The sequence below is a fragment of the Manis pentadactyla genome, chromosome 3 (genome assembly GCF_030020395.1).
Source record: "Manis pentadactyla isolate mManPen7 chromosome 3, mManPen7.hap1, whole genome shotgun sequence".
In the NCBI taxonomy this organism is placed as follows: Eukaryota; Metazoa; Chordata; class Mammalia; order Pholidota; family Manidae; genus Manis; species Manis pentadactyla.
The window spans coordinates 7534516-7547629 of NC_080021.1; the positions used below are offsets into that span (position 1 = coordinate 7534516).

The 13114-nt window shown below is 37.2% G+C and overlaps 1 protein-coding gene across 3 annotated transcripts in view; it reads right to left on the minus strand.

The window, feature by feature from the left end:
• The window catches only part of KHDRBS3 (KH RNA binding domain containing, signal transduction associated 3), a 186213-nt gene that overhangs the window by 35474 nt on the left and 137625 nt on the right, over positions 1-13114 (minus strand). For all 3 annotated transcript variants that reach the window (XR_005025924.2, XM_036890536.2, XM_036890537.2), the window contains exon 7: positions 5011-5093. Coding sequence is in view for 2 of the 3 variants with exons in the window: in XM_036890536.2 (XP_036746431.1) it covers positions 5011-5093 (83 nt within the window). In the remaining variant the exon portion in view is untranslated. The remainder of the gene's footprint in view (positions 1-5010; positions 5094-13114) is intronic.

The following is a 13114-nucleotide window of genomic DNA, read 5'->3' on the forward strand; positions in this document are numbered from 1 at the left end:
ATGTCAGGACTTGAGCAGGTCCGAGGTCATTTATCACCTGCTCTTTTTTACTCACCACAGTTATTCAGGAGCTGTGTGTCCGCAGGAATTAATCAACAGTTATTTTGAGACAATGCGTATTAAAACAATTTCAATATTGTAAATAGTTCATATTTCTCTTCACAGTAATTGTGTTGACAGCTTGTTACTCATTAAGTGTGTGAAGTTAGATAATGCTTTGTTTCCTACAGTACCAGCACTATCGAAGTCATTATAAAAATCAGTGGAGAAATATAGCTGAACTCTACTGAATTTTCCACCACACTGTAGGGATTCTCATTTGTCCTTGAATTTTAATACAAGATATTTAAAAACTGGGTGAAAAAATTCCTAATTTGTAAAACCTCCTAAGAGAAACTGTTGTTTCTGCAACAAAACAGTGCCATGATATGATCATGCTTTGAGAAGTTTAGAAGTCATTAGTGGAAGGAGCCTTTCACATGGCCGGGGACAGTGCCCACTGGCGGCCGCGCCACCTGCTGCCCTGTTCCAGGTTGTTCTCAAGTGGGTGCTGGCTGCTCACATCGCTAATCCCAGGTTACAGTAAATATTAATACTGACTAGGTCCCTCCTCCGGGTAGGCTTCTGATGTCCCCCTGCTGCTATTCTCCCAGTAAGGCACTTCCAGATTCACTAGTACCTGCTTCTCTCCTGGGACCATCCCAATGTGAAATGGGAAGCAGATGAGGTTCAGGACTAGGAAGAAGGGTGGGAGGCACTGGCGGGCTCACTACTTTGCACAACACGCTTGCTACCCTCTACAGGTTATCTCACTTTATTCTCCTGCAGAGAAGAGCCTGTGGATGACACACCTCCCTCCTAGAGGTTCACCCAGACTGTGGCCTTTCCTGTCTCATTCAACTTTCAGGTCAATCCTCTAAAGAAGAAACTAAGTCACACATTTTACAAACTGAAGCTAGCTTAGAGGGGTGAAATAACTTGTCTGAAGTCACATAACCAGTATAAATGTTAGAGTTGGGTCTGTCAGACACTTACCCACTATGGCCCAGGTCTCCAAACAGTTTTGATAACACAGCTTCATGAAAAAGAAAACGATGTTTGATCTTAACTGTAACTGTTTATGTGTGACATGGGCACTACAGTATTAACAAGGTGGAACTGCACACAAGGTACAAAACATGAAGATGGAAATTTCAAGAGGATGAGCACCAGCCAGTGTTCTCTCACTTCCTTTCTGCACCCAGTGAGTTGACTTGCTGACCTAGAGGGTATGTGCCCAAAATCTGGAAACACCACACCCTGCTGCCCTGCCGGAGCCATGCAGCCAGTCTTTTAGCTCTGCTCTGCATGGGAGAAATCTGTAATTTAAAGTTTTCTAGTAGACACATTAAACAAAAAAAAAGTAAAAAGGAAAAGGAAAAATTAATTGGAATAATACATTTTTCTATACTCTTTATTTTACACTAAGTCTTTGGAATCTGGTGTGTATTTTACACTTCTAGCACATCTCAATTTGGAAGAGCCACATTTCAAGTGTTCAAGAGCCACACGTGCTAAGGGACTACCACAGTGGACAATGCAGTTTTCATTTCTGCTCCAGGCTCCTTCTACTACCCTCATGACATGCCAAAGAACATTTCCAGAATAGCTTTCTAATCTACAAGGGGACCGCGAATTCTGCAGTAATACTGAACTATGTAACTATAGCATAGAATGTACTTTCAAATGTTGAACTGAGAATTATTCAAGTATGAAATTAATTTTATAGAACCTTAAGTGTCAAAATCATGGAATTTAGATTACAGAACATCAAGTGTTACATGCTAGTGCCTATTAGTGAATATTAAAGTTGTATGTTCCTTGTGAGAATTATAGTGAATGCTTTTCGCTGAAAGGATCTAATATAAAATTGGAAAAACAAAGTTCTTAACTTCATTAGTCTTAGCCTACAACATTAATATGCAGCTTACATGGAATTCTTAGGTTTGATAAAGGTGGTCCAAGTCTGATAAGGCAACACTTTCAGTTCAGATGGAAGTATAATTCCTAAGGGCGTTGAAATCATAACCAAGTATTAGATTTTTGAATACTGTATATGGGAAATATTAATAGGAATAAGTTCCAGCAATTGAAATAAAAATGATGACTAAAGGGGAGTTGAAAGGCAGTGGCACAAAGTACAAAAGAGAACGCCTTAGGGCCAGTGTGAATTTGTACCACTGCTCAGCGCTGAGAGCTTGGATAAGCAATTTAACTTGTCTGAACCTGTATGCAAGGGCATGACATGTTTAGACTTGAATTTTGCAGTATGTCAGGGCATGCTGAGAGAGGAGAGAGAACTTATGTGAAGTCTGTGGAAAAGCACAGAGCACACAGTAAACTCTCAATAACTGAAGGTGAGCTCCTTATTAATCCCCACATGGTGATGATGGGAAAATCTGTTATGCTAACTGGTAACTGGTTTATACTAGATTTCTAATTCTTAAGACATATACTGTTGTACATAAACCAGTGTTATAAAATATGCATGCTATGGGCCAAACTCTGTTTCCCCCAAAATTATATGTTTAAGTCCTAACACCAGTACCTCAGAACACGACTATATTTGGGGACAGGGCTTTTAATGAGGAGATTAAGTTAGCATGAGGCCTTCTGTGGGTCGTAATCCAATTTGACTGGTGTCATCATAAGAGAGGAAATCTGGATGCACAAAGAGACATCAGGAATGAATATGCACAGAGGAAAGGCCATGTGAGGACACAGAGAGAAGGGGGCCTTGTGCAAGTCGAGCAGAGAAGCCTGAGAAGAAACCACATCTGCCAACACCTTGATCTTGGGCTTACAAGCCTCTATAACCATGAGAATATAAATTTCTTCTGCATAAGCCACCCAGTCTGCAGTATTTTGTTATGGTACTTCCAGCAAATTGATACAGTGCGTAAAACCAGTTCTTCAGCCTATTCTGTAATATAACTGCTTCATTTCAATTTACAATAGAGCAGGTGCTTAGCTGAGGCTGAGAGCGTGGGAGAGGAAAACTCAAGCAGTCAGACAGGCCCAGGTTCAAAGCTGGGCTCCTTTACTTGTAAACTGCATAATCTTAGACAAGTTAACTAATTTTTGTGAACTAGAGTTTTCTTCTTCTTTAAAAGGACTGATTTTTACCCCACAGGTTATGGGAAGCAAGTGAATATTCAGAATAGCTAATAAACAGTGGTTTCTGCATTTGCCAATGTATGCAATTCTCATACAGTTCTCAGTATTCCTTCAGGTAACATGAATTATAGCACTGAAAAGATCACTTCAAAGAAGGCACAGATAGGCTGTCATGCAAGATGTTTCTTTAAGTGAGTCTTCTCTGACATTTAAAGGGCTTATAATTTATAATGTATAATGATGGACCAGCCTCTTAATTTCTCTGCCTCTAAGCTTACCATCTGTCAGTCCAGCCTCTGTACTGTCATCTAATGTTCATTAATCTCTTAATCCAAGTCAAAATGCACCATACCCTTGCATGTAATTCCTCAATAGCTCCCCACTGCAGTCTGCAGTATCAGGCCTCATCTTTGTATTCCAAACATTGAGCATAGCACCTAACACATAGTGGACATCCCATAAATGTTGGCTGAATAAATGACCAAAAGAATTAATGCCTGTGATGATATTAATATGTTATCATAACTGATGGTAGAAAGACTTGCTTGATAAGCTTTCTAACTCTGGGTTCACATTTTGGATTAGATCTTTACCTCTCTGAGCCCCTGTTTCATCATCTGTAAAGCAGGGATACATTAATTCCTGCTGGTGTCATTTGGATTAAATGAGCCATGTGAGTAAAGGATTACATTCCATGTGTGATTTCTGGCAAATTAATCTTGTGCTCTGTAGTCCTTTCCTTCCTCTTTATAGTGGGAATGGCATCCCATACTTCATAAGGTTGTGGGGACATTTAAATGATATACGAGATGTAAGTCTTGTCCAGAATCTGTTAGTGGCAGTCACCTAGGGCATGCCAACACCCTCAAGGATATGAACATGATGCAGAAGGCTTCCAGTGGAGAGTCAAAGTCTGAAGACTGCTTAATTACTACAAGTTATATAAGAAAGAAATTCGGTATGAGCAAAAGTAAATAAATAAATAAATATATATATATATATACACCTATCAACCTCAGTACCCAAGTTAACAAATAAGAATTAGGAGTATCTATCTGTTCAAAGATTGCCTGGCAACACATGTGTTCAACAGTACATTTTTGCTTCATCAAAATAATCACATAGTCTCTACTTTTTTATGCTTCATAAAGCATTTTATCTTATGCATACCTATCTCTGTCCTCCACTTAGAATTTTAGACATAAAGCAAGTTCCTAGGCCTTTAGGAAAACATTCTGAAGAGAATAAACACTGATCTCATATATCTATCAATATCGAGGTATATCATCAAAAGAGGTAACTATAAAGCTGTTCTGCCTCTGATAACACTTACTTATTTCTGGGTAAATATTTTGTTAGAAAATGAATTAATTGGAACTAACTCATTATTCACAAATAGGAATTTGAAGTTGTTAGAAAACAGGAGCCCTGCTGCTAAGAAAGGGAAATGTTTTTTGAATATGAGACAAAATGTTGGCATTTTCTTCCCCTGGCATTGAAATATAGGATATTTACACATTTCTGTTGTGATTTAAGGGCCTTAGGACTTAACTAGTCACTGACTTTGTAGACATTGTTCCTCTTCAGAATATACTGAACACTTAAGTCACATTTTTAGAGTAAATAAAAATTTCAATTTTTATTTCCCAAACCTTACTGCTAATACACCAGTAAATTTGGGAGGAGTAATGTTAGTTGGTAGGACAGATGGTGCTTCCCCAGTTAAAACAACCAAAACCAAAGCTGCCCAAGTCAAACTCTCCTCCCGGGCTGACCATCCTCCTTTCCCCAGAGTATACAGTGCAGAAGGGCACAGCGCGCACGAGGGGTCCGGTCAGAAGGATCGCCTCTCACCTTTGGACTGGGGTGCTATAGCTGTTCTCATAGGAGTCATAACTCTGTTCATCGTAGGCCGTGCTATATCCATCATCATAGTCCTAAAATAAAACAGGAGAAGTAGAAAAACATTCAGAGAAGTTTCTGGAAAGAGAAAAGCATTCTGCTTTCAATGAATTAATTCATCTAGCATTGAACTATACATCTAATTACAGTATAAAGAAAAATATCACTGCAAATGATGGAGTAAGAATCGCCAAAAATTCTCTCTCTAAAAGCAAAGATAAACTGGCAGAAATTGTCATCAGAGTCAACATTTTCTCAACTATGGAAGTTAACCAAAAGCTTGCAGAGATATAGAGAGCTCTAATTCTTAAAAAACTGGATGACCCTTGGTTTGAATAGTGAGCTTTGCGATGTTTTAACTTGTCCTATTCTCACTCCTCACTCTCAGCTCTGCAGGAGCCTTGAAAACCAACAGGATGGGGCAGAGGAGTGTAGAGCTCTTTCAAAATCCCATTCTTAGAGGATTGCCTTTATCTGACCTCATAATTAAAGGCAATTGTTTAAGATTTCAGCTTAGGTGGTGAAAAAGAGACTAGACCTAACAACAAACTAATAAAAAAGTCACAAGGAAAAGTGGGCAAATAAAATGTCCATATGAGCTTTGAAAAGCTCTGACATATTCCTGGGAATCTAGAAGGCTACCTGCATGCACAGTATATGCTGAGAATTTGATTTTAGACACATTACATTAAATATCCAGTTTTAAATAAAAAACATGTGCTATCCAGAGAAACAGGAAAGAAAATAGTAACCAATAGTAACTGTCCAAGGCAGCTATTGAACTTACTAGACAAAGAGTTTAAATTAGTTATTTAAAATATATTCAAGGAACAAAAGGATACTTTGTATCTAAATAACTAAAGAAAAATATGAGAACAATGCCTAACCAAATAGAGAAAACTAATAGAAATAAAAGATTCCAAAGAAATTATTGAATTGTAAAGTATAATAACTGAAATGAAAAATTCACTAGAGAGGTTCAACAACAGATATAAATAGGCATAAGAAAGAATCGGTGAACTTATAGATCAATTGTGATCATCCAGTTTAAGAAACTGGAAGAAGAATTAAGAAAAATGAAAAGGGTCTCAGAGACCCGTGGGACATCATCAAACATGAACATAAGCATAGTGGGACACCCAGAAGGACAGGAGAGAAAGGAGCCAAAAGACTATTTGGAGAAATAATGGCTAAAAACTCCCCAGATTTAATAAAAACATTTAATCTGCAAGTCCAAGAAGCTGGACAAATTTCAAACAGGATAAAATCAAAGAGACTCACACCTTGATACATCATAACCAATATGTTGAAAAACAAAGAATTTTAAAGCAGCAGAAGAGAAGATGGTCATCATGTTCAAGAGAGTATCATAATATCAAAAGCTGATCTCTCATGGAGACCAGAAGACAGTGGGATTCCACATTGCAAGTACTAAAAGAAAAAGACTGTCAACTAGGAATTCTATATCCAGCAAAACTAACATTCAAAAATATAAAAATTATGTTCCCAGTTTAACAGAGAATTCATCAACAGCAGATAAGCTCTATAAGAAATAGTAAAAGGAGTCCTTCAAGTAAAGTGAAAGGTTATTGGACAGTAACTTGAATTCATATGGATAAATAAAGCACATTAGGATACAGGTAACTAGATATATATAAAGTGAGTAAAATGTATTTTTTGTTGTAACTTCTTTTCTCCTACTTGATTTAAAAGGCAACCATATAAAGAAATAATTACAAATCTGTGTTAATGGGCTCACAATGTATGAAACTGTAATTTGTATAACAAAAACAACAAAAAGGTGGAAGGTGAGAATGAAGGTATAGAGGAGTGAAGTTTTTGTGTATTGTTAAAATTAAGTTAGTATAAATCTGAAAATGACTGATATTAGTTAAGATGTAAATTGCAATCTCCAGGACAAGCTAAGAAAATAATTAAAAAATAAAAAAGTAGAAAAATAAATGACAATGGAATTAAAGTGGTGCAGTAAAAAAATACCTATGTAACCACAAAAGGTGGCAGCAAAATACAAAAAAGACATAGAACATACAGAAAACAAATAGAATAACGGAAGATGTAAATTCTACCTTAAGTAATCACACTAAATGCAAATGGCTAAACATACAATTAAAAGGCAGAAATTGGCATCATGTTTAAGAAACATCCAACTACCTGTTGTCTACAAGGGACACACTATAGATTCAAAAATAAAAATACGTTTTAAGGATGGAAGAAGAGTTACTAAGGAAATACCAATCACGAGAACTACCATAGCTATGCTAACATTGGAGAAAACAGACTTTAAGACAAAAGTTGTTACTAGAGAGAAAAGACATTTATAGTGGTAAAACAGTGAATCTATCAAGAAAATAAAATTACAAAATGTATGCACATATCTAAGATCAAACTAGATGTAATTCAATGACACTTACATTCATGAAAGTATAAATCCTACCCTAAAACTGATTTCTAAGTTTCTGGGGTTATTCATTTACATTTTTAGTGACTTTGGACTTATTGGTATTTACTAAATATTTAAGTAAGCCTAAAAATAGCACCTAAATATCTTGGAATATCAGTATTATCAGTCTTAATCAATTTAATGACTACCACCAGACCTCTTGAAATAGAGAAATGTGGTGAAGGGGTAAGAGAAAAGATCTGGAGTTAGATGGGCTTCTGAACTTTACTATCAATGATTTTAGACAGTCTCATTTGCTTATCAGATTTTGTTTCTTTATCTGTGCAATGTGAATCCTTATAATTTTTTGGAAGGGGTAAGAAATTACATATGCATCTCATATATACACACACATGCATACATACATATATATGTATTTGTATTATATATTATTGCATTATATATATAATGTATTTAATGTATCTTTATAAAAGATAACTTAGGTTATTAAAGGAAGATTACTAATTTAGCTATGATCTCCCAATGCAAGGAGAAAGCTACCAACAAGATATAAGCAGAAAAAAACCTGATATGATTTTAGTTATATAGGTTTAGTTTAGTAAGAAGTATCATGCAGATATTACTAGTAATTCTGGTGAACTAATGAATTAAAAGAAATTAATTGATTAATGGATTAAAAGAGGCTCTAATGAAAGGAGCAATCTTACTAAATTAAAAGAAAATCCTTCACTCAGCACCTCCCCTGTGCCTGGCACTCTTCCTAGACACCATGGATAGAAAAGCAGCAGCGCAGTCTAGTGGGTGGGCTAGCATGAGGTGGGTGGGAGATGATGCACACCAGAGAGCGGCTACCCACACAGCAGATGCAGTGGCAAAGGTGGGCTTTGCGGTGGCACAAACAGCCCAGGTGGGAAAGGGAAGGTAGGAGGAAATGCCCCCAAGTGTTGATGACAGAACTCAGTTTCAAAGCAGAGAAAAGCAAAAGTGGCTGGGAAAATACATTAAAAATAAAACTTAAGCAGAATGAACAGTAGGTGCAAAACGATGGACACATGAGAACCCTTCTCATCCAGGGAAGCAAACAGCTTGTTGTGGGTACATTTGTAGGATGAAAGCAGAAGAAGGGAGAGCAATCAAACGGAGAAACCCATAAACCAGATCATGAATAGCAAGGTAGGAGTGTGGATTTGGATTCTGAGTGGCATGATCCCCTTTGTTTTAGAAATCTCTCTTGAGTAACATTTGCGGGCATGGATCAGCAAGGGTGCATGTGGATGGTTAGATGTGCAACTAAGTACCTGCACTGAGCAGTTTCCTCAGATGACCCAAAGTGAGGAAACTGGACATTATATAAACTTTTAGCAATATACTAAGTGTTCTCTGAAAGAAGCTCAGAAGAGCTCCCTGATGTTATTACAATACCCTGCAAAGAGGGTTTATCCCTTTTTTTCACTCCTGTACTTGTGAGGCAGGTATGGGCACTGGAGAGACACTTATCTCTAACAACACACTAAACCATTAGTCTACACCAACCTCCAGGCACCTTTGTCTGGACAGAATCAATGCCTCCTGCTTTACCATCCTAGTGTCACTCCACCTGGCCAGTACATCTTTATATTTTATCTCCTAGATCTCCCTCACTCCCACCCTTCCTCTCCATTCCCAAAGTGATTAGACTCTAACCATCAAGAAGTTCTCCACTGGAGTGTGATATACTAACCTTCTCCCGGGCTTTCCCTTCCTCCCAAATGATCCTCTAAATGTGTATCTGAGCCTATTGCTTTCCTGCTTACACATCTCCTCTCTCCTGTTCCTATAAGATGAAGAACAAATTCCTAAGCTTCTCATGGTCTCGCCCTTAGCGACTTAGCCAGAGACGACGCACTGCATGCTTGTTCTTGAGTTAAGGGCTGAAGAAGCTTCGCCATCTCATTCTGTAATTTCTCCTACATGCCTTTCCCTCTGACGTCACCTTCCAGGTCTTCGACCAAAAGACTTTAGGCTGAGCCCCCTCCCCTAAAAATAGTCTTTTGAGAGATTCATCTTTGCAGGGGGTTTTGAATAATAACATCCTCGTCGACTATCACCAATGACCATGAACATATCACGTAACCAAGTTATTTTATAATTAAGGAAAAAAATCACAATATTGCTAATAATACTAGCTATGAATTTTTCCCATAATCACTAAAATAAAAGATCATTAATTCACCAATCAAATTACATCCCCAGGTGTTTACTTATGGCTGTAGGAATATATTATAAATGCTTCCATGGTAACTGATAACCTGCATATACATGGTACCTGCAATTGTTTCTCTGCTTTTCTCTCCCACTAACTAGTCTGCAAGGTCTTTACAGGTGAGTAAAGCCCAGGACTTGTTCTCTGGTATTCTCACTGCCTTAAACAGGAATGTATGTTTAATGAATAAATGAAGAAAGGAACTAATTAAAGACCAATTGGCAGGAAATTCAGCAATAGCTTTTATAAGAATAATACAAATGGAGGTGATATTGTAGAACAAAATGCAATATTTATTAAAATATTGTAGAGTTTGATCATGAGACCTCACCTGAATTCTTCTGTCAAATAAACATTACCGATCAGTCTTCCGTTCCCTGCTCTTGGTCAAAAATTTCCCTTTGAAACTCTACTCTGTTTCTGAAAGTCAGAACATTACTCAAAATAGTGAACAAACATACCCAATAAATAAATGTACACTAATACATATCCTCACATCATTAAAAAAGACTTAACTTACTCAACAAGCTATACCTCTTGAGCTTTATTCTCCAATAAGGAAGATATCTAAATGGAACTTAACTGACAGGGTGACCTGGACACTTGGCAAATGTCAGGGTAGAGTAAGGGAAACATGTTCTAACACGGGTAGAGGATTCTTTATTTGCCATTCCCAACCTACAAAACTCCAACTGACACATAGCCAGACACCAAAGAAATCCTGCTTTGCAAAGAGAGTTTTCAGGATAAAGGAAACAGCATGACCTATTTAATTCTATTTCTGTCACAACTAAAATCAAGCATAACATTCAAGCTGGGAAAAAACATTTTAAACAGAATAACAGAAGACAGTGATTTTAAAAATAATGTTTCAGTTTCGAGTCCTTTTAAAAGGAGACAATTACCCTATGAAATACCTCACTTTAATTAGAGTGACATCTGGTCATTTCAGATTTTATAAAGTTTTCATATATAATACAGTGTTAAAAGCTTATTCAAATCTACTCTTATAAAGACTATTCTGAGTTTATAAAACATTAGCTAAAAATAGTCTTTTGAGAAATTCATCTTTGCAGGGGGTTTCGAATAATAACATCCTCGTCAACTTTCACCAATGACCATGAACATATCACATAACCAAGTTATTTTATAATTAAGGAAAAAAATCACAATATTGCTAATAGTACTAGCTATGAATTTTTCCCATAATCACTTAAATAAAAGATCATTAATTCAACAATCAAATTACATCCCCAGGTGTTTACTTATGGCTGTAGGAATGTATTATACAGCTTCTAGACTCATACAATTTCTCATGAAGTCTGATGCTTGGGTTCAAATTCCAGTTTTGCTTCTTCCTAGATGTGTGGCTTTGGGAAAATCATCAAACATGTTTGAACCTCAATTTTATAATTTGCCAAATGGGAATCATGATCTAGATTCTGGTTATTTCCAATGGTTGGGAGAGGATTAATCAAAAATGTATATGAAAGCTGTTCGACACAGTTCTTCCTCAATAAAAATAGATTCATTTTATTTGAAGATCTATCTCTTTAAATACTCTCAAGCCATCAGGCCAGAGAAACATCAGAGAAATCCAGGTATTTGTCTTCTGTAGAATGTGTTAAATTCTTAAAACTTTAACTTAAAGGTGATGTCTGCATTTCCTTTCCGCAAATTCTAGTATTAACTACTGCAGTTTTTAGATAAAGAAATGGCTGAACAACACTAGCTGTTTCTACCTACATCTGAACACAGCCTTTAAAAACATGTCTGTGTCAGTTATTCATAAAATGATTGTCTCAGTTTGTATCTAAGTGATTAGATTCATCTGGATTTGACAAGATGCTAAAAAATACAAGGAAAAAAAAATAACAAGTTAAACCAGAAATCCCATAAACAAGTGAAAGGAAAACTGTAAATAGAAAACTAAAATTAAGAAAAAAGAGGTAATAACCAAATTTTATTAATTTACATTAGCCCACATAATGTACATAATGCTAAAGAATTTTTATATCAATTTTTTCATTTTCCCCAGAAGGCAGGCATTTGTTGAATGCCTACTATGTTAAGTGCCACTAGCTGCACCCTTGCTGATCCATGCCCACAAATGTTACTCAAGAGAGATTTCTAAAACAAAGGGGATCATGCCCTGGGGATATGGTCTGCAACAAATTTTAAAAAATGGTCTTTGTCCTCATGGGGCTTACATTCCAGGGGGAAGCAGACAAACAGAACCAATCATCACACCTAAACACAGTGAGAGAATGGGGGGCACTGGAGATGGGGTGGCCAGAGAAGACCTCCCAGAAGGGATTGCATGCAAATGAGAAGCTGGTTATGTAAATTTGGGGGGGGCATTTCATGCAAAGTGAACAGTAAGTACAAAGGTCATGAGGTAAAGAGGTCAAGGTGGAGTTAGCCAGGGGTAAAAGCAGGAATCAACTCATATGGAGCCACCAGAGGCATTTGTGCCTGTGAGATTCCTGTATTGTGTAAGCTTTTTTTTTTCTGCTTCATTGATCTCATTCAGTAACTATTTCCTCCTTTACCTGCTGTCTGATCTGCAATTAAAAGCAGTTCAGATTTTCTTTTTCCAGTTCTAGGATATCTAATGTTTCCAATATTTTCCCATTCTCTGCTTAATTCATCAATATTATCTTTTAAATCCTTGATTACAATGAACATGCATTTGTGTCTGCTTTCTCATCTCGTGGGGTCTGTTTATTTCTTATGGTATCTTCTTGTATGCCTATGACTTTTGATTGAGTACTTGCATTTGTATATGAAAAGTTACAGAAGTAATTTAAAGCATATACTGTTGTCTTTCTCCAGAGGGAATCTGTATTGCTTTCGGTAGGAGGATAGAAGCAGCAATTCCAGCTTAACCTTAATCCCACAAAGGACTGAGATGATTGGAAAGCCTTCCCCTGAGAATACAGCTTATTTGGGTTCCAGTTCAAAACCTAGGGGATTTATCAGCCAAATTTGGGGAGGAGGGCTTAAATTGCACCTTTTTTTTCATCTTCCCAAGCTTTGGACCTCTCCACGGCTCCATTCAGCTCCCCACTACCTCTTCAGGAATTAGCAGACGCCTCTGCAGAGTTTCTTGACCAGGGCTGCATCACAGAAGCAGCCCGGTGCCTTAAGGGTGGACCTCTTAGTCCACTGTGCATAAAACAAATTCACTCCTCTTGTGTGCATCCAGAATGGCAGCAGTTTGAGATCTGAAATAATCATTCAAATCACCTCCTATATTCTGTAATTCAGAGGAAGCATCCCAGGCGAGAAAGGCTGCCCTGAGAGAAAACCTGCGGGAAGTGCTGAGGGGCGCAGTCCTCTTTGGCTCTCTTGTTAGCATGGCATCCCAGTGTTTTCATTTTGTTTTTACT